This window comes from Manacus candei, unplaced genomic scaffold (genome assembly GCF_025592945.1).
Source record: "Manacus candei isolate 608988 ecotype Guabito, Panama unplaced genomic scaffold, ASM2559294v1 h1tg000049l, whole genome shotgun sequence".
Classification (NCBI taxonomy): Eukaryota; Metazoa; Chordata; class Aves; order Passeriformes; family Pipridae; genus Manacus; species Manacus candei.
In genome coordinates this window covers 13,914,580-13,928,484 of record NW_026138097.1, presented here as the reverse complement: position 1 = coordinate 13,928,484, position 13,905 = coordinate 13,914,580, and the positions used below count along the sequence as shown (strand labels likewise).

Below are 13,905 nucleotides of genomic sequence, written 5' to 3'. Positions count from 1 at the left end.
ACAGAAGTCAGAATTGCAACAGATGCAATTAATTCCCAATAGTATGTCCTAGAAAATTAAGTGCTATTTCTTCATTAAATTGCGTGTATGCTATAGAGATGTTTGAATATCTGTTATTTCAAATTAACCTTTTTTCTTTCCATACAAATTACAATTTGTATGTTAATCCCTCTGAAAGGGATTGGTATTTTGAAACACTGCTCATCCGCAGTTTCAAAGATGAGCCCAGTGGATCCTGAGATGCCCTCAGGATAACACTGAGTCCATAAACAATAAGGCTTTCAACCCTGACTGTTAAATTAAATTGCCAATGCAAGTGCATACAAGGTAAAAATGTATGAAATTACATTGCTGGGAATCCATCCACATTTTGAAATCCAATGTTGCATAGTCATTAGAAACAGTGAAATCTGAATGCCGTAAGTATGAACAATTCTGCCTTCCTCCTTAGAAGGTTCTCTTTCTTACATGGCCTAAAAATGCTTTTCTCCCGAATGCTGTACACCTTGCTTGATATGTCGCTCCTTGTAATTGTGCATATATGTTGGTCAGAATGACCAAATGTTTCACATACCAAAGTAACCTCAAGAGGAGTTAAACTTCATGGAATTAACCTATAGAAAGTAATTTCTAAGAAGGGAATGGAGTTCTATGAGAACCATTACACTTGATTCATGGATTGCTACAAGTAGGTTTCACAACCAAGTCCATGTGCCAGCATCAAGATGGAATGAAACAAGAAGAGTGCAGCATCCAGTTAACAAATATACTGAGGAAACAGGCCGTATATACAAAAGATATGCACTGTTTACCTGACACGTAACTCTTAAGGTGCTTAACTGATGTTTTAGGGAATGTAGCAACATATACATATATGCAGTGTATACAAATCTAAACGTGTATAAGAAACGTGATACAGAACCAAACAATATTCCCAGATCCCTGATTTAATTAGACTCTCTAATGCACAAGAATGTATTTAAAATATTTAATAAAAAATATCTAGAAAATGATAACATTTACATAAAAATAGCTCCAGTTTCTCTGCTTTTGTTTTGCTGCTCACGGATTGGATTTTACTGGGTTTCATAAGGACGCCATTTGGACCAGTGAGAGTTTGAACAACTGTGCGTGATGAGACAGCTCTGTTACTCGGTCCACCATCTTCTGTAGGGCTGCTGTGCTGGGGTAACTCAAGGCAGCCCCCTTGGTGGCCAGAACAACACTCTTCAGCAGTTCACACAACTGGTTGCTGGAGTTCATCACTTTGTTGCATATGTCCTGAGTTGTCATTTGCCTTGCGAGTGTGTCCCCAATGAACACAAGTTTGTGAGCGCTCAAAATGATAAATTTGCTGTGAGCCACAAAAATTCGGGGGGGCTGAGAGGAGTTGACACAACTGAAAAAGGCATCAATGGCATTTAGGAGGGAGTTGAAGTGAGTCTCACATTGGTCAGAGTAGAATAAAAGCAGGCGGCTGTCCTGGGAGGTGGCAGTGCTGTTTGTGTTCTGGAAAGCTTGAGGTGGCTTCCATTTTGAGATGTCATTTTCTACCGGCTTGGTGATCTCTTGCTCCAGACGTTGAAACTGATTGATCTGAAAGGCAAAAAGAAAAAAAAAAGCTCTCTTCAGAGAGTATTCTTGTAAGATGCTGTTATGTATAACAATTTCACCTTATTCCTCGGGACAAACCCCAAGTATCCTAGACTGACCTTACGCTAAATAAAATAGCTATAGGTTTTCTAGGATCAAGGGCTTTGATTACCGTTAATTCAAACACATGGAGTTCAGAAGGGAGAAACATCTAAAATACTTCATTTACATTAAAAAAACCCACTGAACAACCCAAATTCCTGACTTTACAGGCTGTTGCTCATTTGGAGTATTCTGAAATCACAAGTGAGAGAGAAGGATCCAAGTGGCAGTGACTCCTACACAATCTTTAAAAAGCTGTCATCACTGTGAGATTTTGAGATGAAAAGCCTTTAACTCTCACCTCCTCATTGCTTGTACAGTTTTCTGCCATACGATATGGCAACAACATATTGAAGAATTAATATGAGGGAAAAGTGATAGCCCTGAATCTTATGTGACCTATTTTTTAAAGTGATGTTCAGCGTAATATTTAAGTTAATGGTATTGATGTTCACTGAACAGATGTGCAGGCAGAATGTGTTTTCAGCATGGTCCAGTGACTAAGGCCCTGGACTCCAGGTCAGGAAAGCTAAGTTCTCAAGCTGGCTTTGCCACTGCCCTGCTGTGAGACATCACAGTTTGCTTCTCCTCCGTGGTAAACTTTTGGAGTTTTTAAACTTTCTGCTTTTTATTATCTGTGTGCACTTGGCCCACTGCAATGGTGCACGGTACAAAAAAAACAATTAGTATCAAACTGAGATGACTGAAAATTGTTTTGAAGTGAAAGGCTTATTCCTGCCATAAGAGATGTTGTTCTAAACACTGAGACCTGCGGCTGTGCTTCCACTCAATTGTGAAGTGGCAACAGGGAAATGAATGGGGCAGAGATGCTGATCTTCAGAATAACTACTCTGCAGTAAATACTTAAAATTTCTTTGGTATAAGCAAATGCTGACACAGGTGTACGGGGCTAGGAAGGTGCAGAAGCCTTGATGCTCACTGGTTTCCATTTGGAGCGTGACAATGCATGTCCTTGTCTTTTATGTTGATAAATCCCTTAATGCTGTGCCTGACTGGCACAAACCCCACATGGGACTTCACAGTGTGTGCTGGCATGCATACACAGCTTACATGACTACAGCCTTTGAACATGGCTAAGGGAAGGGCCCCTCCTGCTTTATTTGACCAGTACTCCCTATGTGTGAGGAACACTGCATTTCAGTGCGACTATAGCACCCAAGTGAACATACCTGATGGTGCTCTAGTTCCACTTTGCTCTGCTTGATAATATTTTCCTTTTCCAGCAGCTCCTTCTGTTGCCTTTCAAACTCTTCCTTCCCCTGTTTTACACAACAAAAGACACTGTGTTAAATCAAAATTGCTCCTGAGCTAAACGACAACTAACAGGTCAAGTAACAGACTGCTTTGTATTGGCTTTTTCACTGGTAGTGAGTGCACCACTAAGAGTACAGAAAATAAAAGGATGGCATGGCAGAGCAAAAAGCTATCATTATTACATATGCAAAACTCTATTTGAGGGAAGGAATCACCCTGGTGAAATTACTCTTGAATATGCGTTACTGTGACAATAGATTGCTACTTCCTTGCAAGCAGCTTCTGCAAAAACCACAGACAACTCTTGCACAGCCTTCTGCAGGACAAGGTGTTGGGGTGACCTACCTGCAGGTGAACATAATCGTAGTCATCCATCCAGCTCTTTTCCGAGCCTTCGCTGGTGGTACTGTACGGGTGCTGACCTTTACTCAGGAGCGGAGGAAGGGAACTGCAGGGGTTCTGTGCTTGCTCTCCATGATGCTGCATCTGAGGATTGTCATAGACACAGTTGGGAGCGTTCATTATATTCTCAGGTATGTTTTTGAAACGTGAGCCGCCCAACGCCTGTTTGAAGAGCACCTCTGCGTTGACACTGATAGTAGTGGTCAGTTGCTTGGCATCGTCCGGGACTGTCCTTGCCACCATAACAAACCGATCCAGGTCATCACACTTGTTCTGTGCTCTGTTAACAGCCAGGACATTCAAAGACCAGTTGTATCTGTTCAAGTCATGACTAGTTTGGGTAAGGATCTGGTGAGAGTCCTCCAGCCTTTGCACCTCCCTCCTCATTTTGTTAAGAAGGCTGAATTCAGGTAGGCAGGAAGCATTGGCTGCTGATCCTTTTGCAAACTGCAGGTACTCCCACAGCGACTGTTCTACCTTATCCACAGCAGTGTGAATTTCATTGATGTGTTTCTCCATATATCCATAGGACCGCCAGTCTGGTGTAATGAAGGCTGTGAGGTTATTGACAGCTGTCTCCACCATCTGCTGGAGGCGATAAAGCCTCTCTATAGCAGTGTCTGGATCAAGGATTAGTCTTTTGTCCTGTGCAGTTGATGCTGAAAAAGAAGAGTCTTTTGATGTTGTTGAAGATGTGGACATATTACTCCTTGTGCTTCCTGTACTGGAGAAAGACAACCTATTCATCCCATCAGTCACATCCTGTAAGCCTCTATTGTCTTGGAGGACTGCTGGTGGCACATCATATACACCTTCTCTTCCTTCTGCAATGAGACTTTTACTGAGTCCTGCTTGTTGTCCTGGAAATGCAATGCCCCTCGGGGTATCATAAACATCTTTTTCAGGTGCAATTTGCTGTCCAAGAAAATGGTTTTGATGGTTCATAGGGATGTCATAAACACTTTGTGTCTGTGGCATTCCACCCGGCAATAACAGGCTCTCAGGGGAAAATCTATTAAGTTCTTTTCCAACTGCTTTGGTGATGGGAGGAGGAATATCATATGCTCCTTCTGGTCTTACGCTGTGGCCCAGTGAAGATGAAAAATCCTGCAAATTTTCCCTCAGGCCTGTATCATCTTGGCATGCAGACTGAGGTGTAGCATAGACCTGAATGACAGAAAGTAAACCATGAAACCTCTGACTAGAAAAACACATGGTTATACCTTACATACGGACTATAAAATGATGGGATGGAAGATCTGCTATTGCTTTTCAAAGAGTCAGCTACTTACCCTGAGTTTCACTCAGAGTCAGTTTTAACATCTTACTTTTTATCATTTATCTTGATGCAATTGTCATAAGCAGCAAAATCCAAAGAGATAGATAGCATGCTGCCACAAAGATAGTGTAGGTCTAATTATCAATTCATAGTCCATAACCTTAATTTTGGGACAGTGCCTCACTTTACCAGTTTTAACAGTTTAAGAACCTAAGGAAATCCTTGAGGTACTGAATCTCCTTTTCCTTCAGGATTATACACGGACTCTTTCATGTCTTTGGTCAGATACGAAAATATAAGATCTTGTGGAAACAGAGTAATACTTACCCCTTTGGCAGGTGGTATGTCATACACTCCTAAAGCTTTTGCTTCTCCCATGTGAACTGGAAGTGCAGGCCCCTTAACTGATGTGGGGGGAATGTCATATACCTGAAGAAAAAATAAATTGGTTACAGTCACCTCAGGGAAAGCTCTGATCTCAGGTGAGTTTTCTTAGTTTCTGTGTTTTCTCTCAAACACTCTGAACACGATCAGAGCTCTTCTAGCTTGTTTCATATGGGAGAACTGCTTGGATTCTGGACAGTTGGGAGGAAATGCACTTTGCTAGGTCTCCTCTGGGCAACTGTGTGGACAGCAGGCTGGAGAGATGAAGTCACAGCTGACTTCCATCCTGAGAGTTAAATGAAGGTCAGTCTACTATGGGTATCTCTTGGGTTGAACAGGGGAGCACATGTGACCAAAACTGATCACAACCATACTGACAGAGATTAGAGGGGTTGAGGAATAAGCTCGTGCTAGTACACCCTGAACTCTCTGAAACTAATGCTGTCCCTGTCGGCATTGCCCATCTGCTTTATCAAGTGCAGTGTGAGCTGTCTTTCTAGCAGACAGTACAGCTGTCAGGTATTTCAAGCATCGGACTTGGTGGCTTGTCCTACATTACAGAGGGTTTTGCATGTGGTCTGAGGCCACTATCTGAATGTCTCTTAACCCAGACTTCCTAATGATTCCAGTCAATCGGTGTCAATCTGTGATAGGTACTTTTGGATTTCAACACTATTCCCTCAAGGAGGTGCTCTGTCAGAGAGCTCTGGAGAGATGGCAGGGTTGTTGAGTTACAGGTCCTGCAAGCATCCACTCTACATTCTGGTCCTGGGGATTGAATGCTAAAGGTGTTCCCTGAACAAAGACATATTTCAAGTTCAGTGACATGGCGCAGTTGATATGTGGAGAAAACAACTCCCTGCATAGCATCTGTTCATCTAGGCGATAATTTTACCCTTACTGAGTGAATTACTGTCAACTATGCAACAACAAAGTACAGAAAAAAAACTGTTCCCAGGCAGCAAGTTTATTCTGTTTAGATATACTCTTTGATCAAAACACAGAGAACAAATGGGACTTTTGCGTTTGGTGTGCTGCCAAATCTTAGTCAACATCAAATACAACTTTGAAATACTTCTGTGATCTGTGAATAAGCCACAGCATCTAATTAAAACATATTTTCCCTCTGAAATGAGAGAATTTGCACTGCTCGTAAAATTCTGGTAGAAATTCATCACCCTTTGTGCCCTGTAAGCCCTGTTGGCACTTTTATTGGTACCTACCCCTTGGAGAGGGCGAACAGGGGGGATATCGTAGGTATCCTTCTGGTATTTGGAAGGGAGTTCATAAACATAACCTTGTCCTGACCTCACTGGAGTTATTACCTGTGGATAAAAGAAAACAAGGAAATGTAAGTCTCTGAGGATCTTGGCATGTTCTCTTTGTTACTGCACAGGGTATAAACAATCTAGTCCTATTAACGTTCACGCTTCAAGTGCCAGTGTTAGAAACACCAGTCTACATACACTTCTGAGAGCTGAACACCAAATATGACTGTTAGCAGCTACAAATGCACCATCTTTTCCTTCCAGACCAGTCCTGACACGTCTGCTTGCTACTGCCCTACAATATCTTCCATTTGTCAAGCACAGATTCTCCAGCAGGTCTGAGAGCTTGGTCCCTTCTTCCCATTCATCTCCCATTAGCACAGACCCCACGAGGTGATGGTTACGCCACCCACTTGCTGAGATCAGGGCTGTGTACATGCTAATCCGAATAAGTGTGTGTCTCCACTTATTGTCAGACGCTTTATATACAAGGTTTACACTCTGGGAGTCTACCCCCTTACTTGCAGAGGTATTTCCCACCTACTATGGCAGGATTTCTTATTTTACTGCGCTCCACAGCACAACTTCCTGGAGAACTGAGTGTGAGCTGTGGCTTTGAAAATTGTTTACGCAGAAAGGCTAAGCTTAAACCTTCCAAAGCAGGACGTTCGATTTTGCTCTGGTTTTTCTATGTTAGCAGCTAAGACATGAGAAATGTTAAGCCATTCTTCAAGTATATAATGAAATAACAGCCTCTGAAAAACAAAAAAGCTTAGAATTTACATTTTTGGACATTTTGTAAACCATTAACTACCATAATGACTTCAAATAAAATCTTGTGAAAAATAAATGCCTTATGTCTTGGACAGCATCTGCACGGCAGAATTTCAGTATAATGTGGTACAAAAGAAATGTTACCTAACCCCAAAAAAGAGCTGGGTTTGTAGTAGAAAGGCTGACAACTTAACTTCTGCTGGTACTATTTAGCTCTAAGAAAAAAATAAAAATATTGTAACCCAAAGGCATAAAATGGCAAATTACACAGGCTCGTACAAAATGTGACTTTGTACTCAGCTGGGGGAAGTTTTGTACCACAGCTACCTAACTGTCTTTGAAAATGTATGCAAGACTGACCTCAAATGCTCAGTCAAAAACCTGTAACAGTTTTTGCTGTAAGGAGCCAGATTTCAGAGTGAGTTTTGCTTGACTGAGGTCTTCAGGGAAATTCCCTCATGCTAACCTGCTACCTCCTCTCTGCTGTGTTAACAATGGAGTCTTTCCTTCTTTTCTCCTGCTGTCCAGACATTGCTGGGCAATCTCTGTCCCTGTACCATGAAACAATCACTGAATCCTCCCCCTGAGGTGGCTGCCATACCAGCATACTAGCACACAGGTTTGATTCAAAGTGAGTAGCCCAAGGCAGTGCTCCTGGCAGCACCACCCACTGCACTGACTGTGTGTGCCTTAAGGGAAGGAGAAACATTCATGCCTGGCAGTGGGGGAAGACAGTGGGTTTTGCAACTGCTCTTCTTCGAATTAGCAACTGAAGACAGGAACTGGAAGCAACACAGTCTCCAGAGAGCTGGGTCAGCTCACCGCTGGATCAGTTCTCTCAGTGAGAGAACCCCTGCTAAATTGTGTGTGTGGTTAATAGGGCTTACATATGTACAAGTTTTTTTTTAAAGAATCTAAAAATGTATTACATTTATGAGAGACCGTTCCTCTTTCATGGAGTCACCTGCTGCATTGTAAAAGGTATCTACAGGCAAAACTTCTAAAGAAGTTCTTTCTGAAGTTACTGGAAGCTTCCAATAATGGATCTCTTCAGATATTGTCCCTCCCAGGCCACTCTCATGTAATACTGGGATTATTTTGTTTGCCTGAGAAAATTCTAACTTGTATCAATATCACTTCTTCATGCTTTTTCTGCCAGTGAGGGCTAGTGATCAGACTAGCATAGTCTGACATATATATTTTGCATCCTCTTCTTTTTTCCCAGCTGTGTGCTGCCAGTCAAATGCTTTCTGCCCAAGAACAGAAGGATTTGGTTTTAAGCAATGTTTACTCAGAGGTTCCTTCCAGGGACTCAAAAATTACAATCGTGAAGTTGCTTCAATAATGAGTCACTGGGTGTTCAAAAGTTTTCGTCTGGGAGAACAGATAATGTACAGTAAAAAGCAAAGGGCCATTTCCTGGGTAGCCCATCTCCATGAGCCCTTCTGCTGCTGTGAACACTGTGGCATTAGGCTGCTTGCTAATATGCTGGGAAACTGCTTGACCATCCCAGAGAAAAGCAACAATGTGGTGTTCAGGGCAGGCAGCAAAATGCTCCATGCAGTCCTGGAAGTAGGGAGCAGTGCACTGCTGTGGTTTGTCTCTGCTTTACCTGATGGTTGTTGCCTAGCCAGGCAAAGCAGGAGTCAGGCGATGTCAGGCTCCAAAAAGACAGATATTGGTCCCTCAGTCTGAAATTTGTATAACCCTTTGCTCAGTTATGTTCTACTCCAGAAGCCAAACTATATCCTAAATCCAGAGCAGGAGTAAAATGTGACCCGATCTTCTCCAGGTCTCAGATGTGTGATGCTTCTGACAGTCCTGCCCGTGGAGGCAACAGATGGCACCTCTGCAGAAGCTTTAGGACACCAAAGTTCTCAAAGGCTTGCACAGCACTTTAGAGAAGCGTCTTTAAGCAGGCTCAACAGTAACTGTCCTATGCATCTTAGGACTAAACTCATTCAGGATAGAAGGCACAACCACTCTCTTCTTGCTCAGAGAATTAATCTCTAGGAGCAAAATCACAAGCCTCTAATATAAAAAGGGAGCTGATCTGAGCAGCACAGATAATATGCCATAGAATCACAGGAAGTTGGAAAAGACCTTTAAGATCATTGAGTCCTACCACAAACCTAATGCTGCCAAGTCCACCACTAAGCAACGTCCCTAAGTACATGCATGTAAAACCACTTGCTCTTCTTGTTAAACATGGTTGTTGTAGGTAAACATTGCTTTTCCAAGAAGAATCTTGGAAAATCTGCAAAGCAGATGATATCCTTGCACGATGGAGCCTGGAACACACATGGAAGAGAAGCTGTGCTCATGCTCAGCACTTGCAGATTCTCCCTCATTTTGCATACGAGGTTTTATGCAGCTGCATTTACTCTTGTAGCTCATCTTTAGAGACCCTTCCCATTTTTCAAAAAATGCTGACATACCAGACGCCGTATGAAAGGTTTACAGTACTACAAGGCTGTTGGTTTTATTTACTGTGCTGTGATACAATTCTAAAAAACTACACTAACGCTAGACAGGACAGATGAAGGAAGCCAGTTTTACTCAGTGTTACACTTTTTATATCATCTGTCTTGACACTTTTGCACTCTCCCAGACCTGACCAACTTGAAGCAGTGGTCAAACAGTGTCACTCCTTTATTTGGTTGAAACAAACTCCTTCCGTGGGTGCTTCCAGCTGTTGTCAAAGGAAGTGAGAGGTTAAAACACAAAATGCCTGATTCTGGGTATTCAGGAGTCCAGCCTGCCTACATGAGTGACTGTGGACAGAAGACCTGAGCTGTCTGCAGGGCCGCTCTGCTTTAGGTGACATTTATTTTCCAAATAAAAATGCTCCTTTTTAGGCTTCTGAAAAAGCTATATGAAAGGCATAAAGTATGACCTTAAGAAACCCAGCAACAACCAAAGTTTGTTGATAACATGAAAAACAACTTTTTTCTTCCAGTGACTCAGGTATATTTTCCTGTGTGGAGGATTATTGTCCAGTAACAACATGTTGTGAACAATTTCATCATAAAATTCCCTGGAGATGCTAATCGGGTCTTTACTGAGTACAAGAATGTTTCCTGTTGTACCTTTTCTTCCAACCCTTTTTGTTAAGCTAAACATGCCTCTGGACTGCCTGTTCCTGGTCAATTCACAAGAGAAGCAGCTCATCACCAAAATGTTATCTCCAGTAAACATTTTGTAACCGTAATTAAAAGAATACCCCCACTACCCGACAAAGTGAAAATGAGGAGCGTTTGTTCCTAGTCTCATTTCCCCAAGACGTGACCTCACGTGGGACGTCAGAACACATGGTTGCACTGCTTCTTCCGAATGAGGAAGAGAAAGGTAGCTGGGCTGATGAAGTAAGAAAGGTACCAAACCCAGTCAAAAGTAACTTTTGATTTTGGATATTCACCCATAAATATATTAAATGAACTTGCTGCTTCTGGGTGGGATGCTCAGCCCTTTCAATGCATTATTGAACCATTTTTTACGGTTTTCATTTTCAATGGCAGTTAACTTTTGAAGATGGACTTTAAAAGGAAGGAGGTGACTGCAAAGAAAACATTCCCCTTGTCTCACTTCTAGAACAGGGATAGCAGTCCTGTCTGGTACTCAGAAATTTATTTTCTAACAAATGTCATTGAACTTCATACCTCATGAGGGTTATTTTTCCTTTTACCTCTTCTCTTTTAAGAATGCCTGTGGTCATCAAAGTTTAAATAATCCTGCATTTCAAACTAGCAATTTTCCTTGTTTATGTGTTAAAGGAAACAGATGGTGTTCCCACAAACTATTTAGCCCAACATTCTCAAAACATTGTTAACCACTTAATCTATGCAGAGCAACTAACAGGGACCAGGTTTTGCTCTGGTGAAACATGTAATGAGCCTTCAAACTTTCGGTACTGCAAAACAAAGACAATTGAGCAGAAAGTTTGTTCTGTTCCTGCTGAAGACCATGCTCTTCCAAAAGCAATTACTTGAGCCTTTTCCATGCCAATGGCACGTTCCTAACCAAGAAAAAGAGCTGAATGTGCATGTACTTTACAAAATATCCTGCCCTGTGGTTCATTAAATCCCTCTTTCTTACATATAGTGGAAAACCCCCCAACATTCTATTTCTTCTAGGATTAAAACGGATATTAGGCTGCAATAGAGAACATTCCTAACTAAGGCAACAACAAGACCATTCTCGTGCTTACAGCAGATACACACCACTGTAGTTTACATTGTTTAACAAGGACAAAGAGCAAATAAACTTACTGAAGCAAACAAAATTACTCTGAATTTATAGCAGTACTGTGGAGGACATAACATGGCCTGTTCCCATGAACTGTGACGCCTGATATGCAGAATGATGGGAAACAAGTGAGTTTTACAGGTGAGAGAACTGAAGCAGAGGTATGTTTCACCTCTGTAACACTTTGCCGCACCCAAACCACAGGCAGAGAGGGGAGCTGAAAAGGGCAGCTTGCTATTTCCCCGTATGGTTTCTCAACCCCAAGAACCTACTGATGCCTGCTGACTGCAACACCTAAAATAGATCAGTGCGTTTTGAAGGTGGAAAAGAAGGGGCATGTGAGGCAAATCCTGTATATGTATTTTAAATCTGGACAAAGAACTGTATTAATACACATTTCCTCCCATGATGCTCTCCTCTTCACCCCATGGGCAATCCTCAGCAGCTGATGAGCTACTGCCATTCACTGCTTACCCTGGGAAGAGTTATGCCCCAGATGAGGCCAAGTGGTGGTGCATAAAATGGGGCTGTCATAAAGCCTGGATATGGGAAAAATTCATCAAAATGCAAGTAAATGGAAAAAAATCATGTTTGTTGTCTGTTTTAAAGTATTTCTATAAATTTAATATGAAACTATTAATCATTGACATTCTGTTCCTGAGCCTGTTAAGTGGATGTGTAACAGCTACCTGGGCTCTTTTAAGCTTGTAAGGAGCATGAAATGGACAAAGAGAATGTGGGGAAATCATTATCAGAGAGAATTAAGGGGAAAAAACCCTAATCCCTATTTCTTGAACTCCTAGCCTTTTGCAAGGCAGTGGCAGGAGCCACTGAATGGTGTCAGATCGGGCAGTGAACCACCTCTTGGTCCTTCTTTCGGTTTTGCTCCACGTACTTAGGAAGCCACACGTGTCTCCTTAAATGCTTTTAGTGTTTTTTTCCTTGGGAAAGTTTCTGTGGCTAAGTTGAGCTGCAAGAAGGTTATGTTAAAAAACACTGGGTATTTGAAAGAATCTGTCTAGCTGGCTAAAATTCTGTCCTTTTTACAGAAAGCACATAGTGTTTCCACTCCTGTCTTTTGTAAGCTGCATCAAGATGTCCAGTGAATGATAATGAATTTCCTGACAGTAATATCTATTGCATCGCTCTCTGTCGTCTGCTCTGAAAATAAAGAGCAAACTTATTTCTTTGTTATATACAATGACATACAGTGTTTCCCTGCTGTCAGTGAGTCAGCGTTGGAGCTTCTCTCTGACATGTGCTAAGGATACTCGCTCTTATAAATGTTTGGGTTTGTAAGTTGCTATAGGTCTTAGATTGTGAACTCATAACGCTTTATTTTAACCTAAATAATGCATGAACACTGGGCCACTATAAAACATTCTAGTATAGTATTTCCTGTCAAGACTGAACTGTTGAAGCTTTGATCAAGGTTCACAAGCTGAAAGAGAGAGGAGGAAGCCTGCAGAGGCATTTCTTCTAATGCACTGGGCTTGTAGCTGCAACTATGTGTTGTTTCTAGGTCCAAATGCTTCTGCAAGGCAAGAGGAAATCAACAGAAATGCCTGTATTAGTTTTCTGGGCTGAGTGTGTTATCAGCTCTACTGCGAGGTGAAAAGAAATGCAGCAACAACACACACAGAGACACCTCTGCTTGTCTTTGAGCGGGTGTTCACCAGTGAATTTTCTTAGAATATTCAGATGTGTGAAGATAAGAATACATGACAAATGCTGCACTGATACAGAAGTGATTTATTTTTTGATGTTGTTTTCATCTTCAAAATACTGCTTATTTTCTCCTCTACTTTCTGTCCAGTTGTTGTCCAAGACCTTTACCTATGAAGATTCTGCTGTAACTGTAACTGCTTTCAGTGCTAAAGCACGTCCAGATGTCACTGATTCATGTTGAGCTAAATTAAAAATGCTTACCTTTGCAGGCTCAGCATTTAAATAGAAACTTTTAAATGTGGCTATGAAGTGCCTCCCTCACCAGTAGATGCTCAGCCTTAAAAAACAACCCTGTGTTACTGTAACGTAAATAACTACAAGTAATGGAAATGGGTGTCTTGCTTTTGAGGTGGTATTATTTCAACAAGATTTATACCAGTTTTGGGTTGTGAGTCTTGAAGATGTTGAGCAGAAGCTGTGAAACAAATTTAAAATAAAAAGTGTGAAATCACAAGCTGGCCTTGATTCAAACCCTCAACTACTGGTGAAAATGGTATAGCCCACTGCTTTGCAACTAGCCTAATCCTGATTTTTTAACTTCTAGTGTGACCTCTTCCATTAACCAGCACACAAAAGCAGGGTCATTACACTGTTTTTCAGTTTTGTAGTTTTCCTAAAACTGAAGTGCAGGTTTATTGTCTTTCCAAACAATTTTTTTTAAAAATATGTGCAGTTACATACATGGCCTATGCTCTGACTAGTATAAAATGACAGGGATGTATTAAGTGTGGTGGTACTGACTTGCATTAACTGCAGCTTTGAATGACAGTGTTGAATTTTTGCTTACTGGAGTTCATGATTGCAAATTAATGCACATAGAAAGGTCTCTCTCTCTCTCCAGACCTTACCTGAATG

At 41.6% G+C, this 13,905-nt stretch overlaps 1 protein-coding gene across 3 annotated transcripts in view; it reads right to left on the bottom strand.

Annotated features, from left to right (window-relative positions):
* Nucleotides 1-974: 974 nt before the first annotated feature.
* NEDD9 (neural precursor cell expressed, developmentally down-regulated 9) overlaps nt 975-13,905 on the bottom strand; it is a 71,916-nt gene continuing 58,985 nt past the window's right edge. For all 3 annotated transcript variants that reach the window (XM_051799172.1, XM_051799171.1, XM_051799169.1), the window contains exons 3-7: nt 6,259-6,360; nt 4,979-5,080; nt 3,316-4,539; nt 2,886-2,975; nt 975-1,596 (exon numbers count right to left, since the gene is read on the bottom strand). In XM_051799172.1, the coding sequence (XP_051655132.1) occupies nt 1,087-1,596; nt 2,886-2,975; nt 3,316-4,539; nt 4,979-5,080; nt 6,259-6,360 (2,028 nt within the window). In that variant the 3' untranslated portion in view covers nt 975-1,086. The remainder of the gene's footprint in view (nt 1,597-2,885; nt 2,976-3,315; nt 4,540-4,978; nt 5,081-6,258; nt 6,361-13,905) is intronic.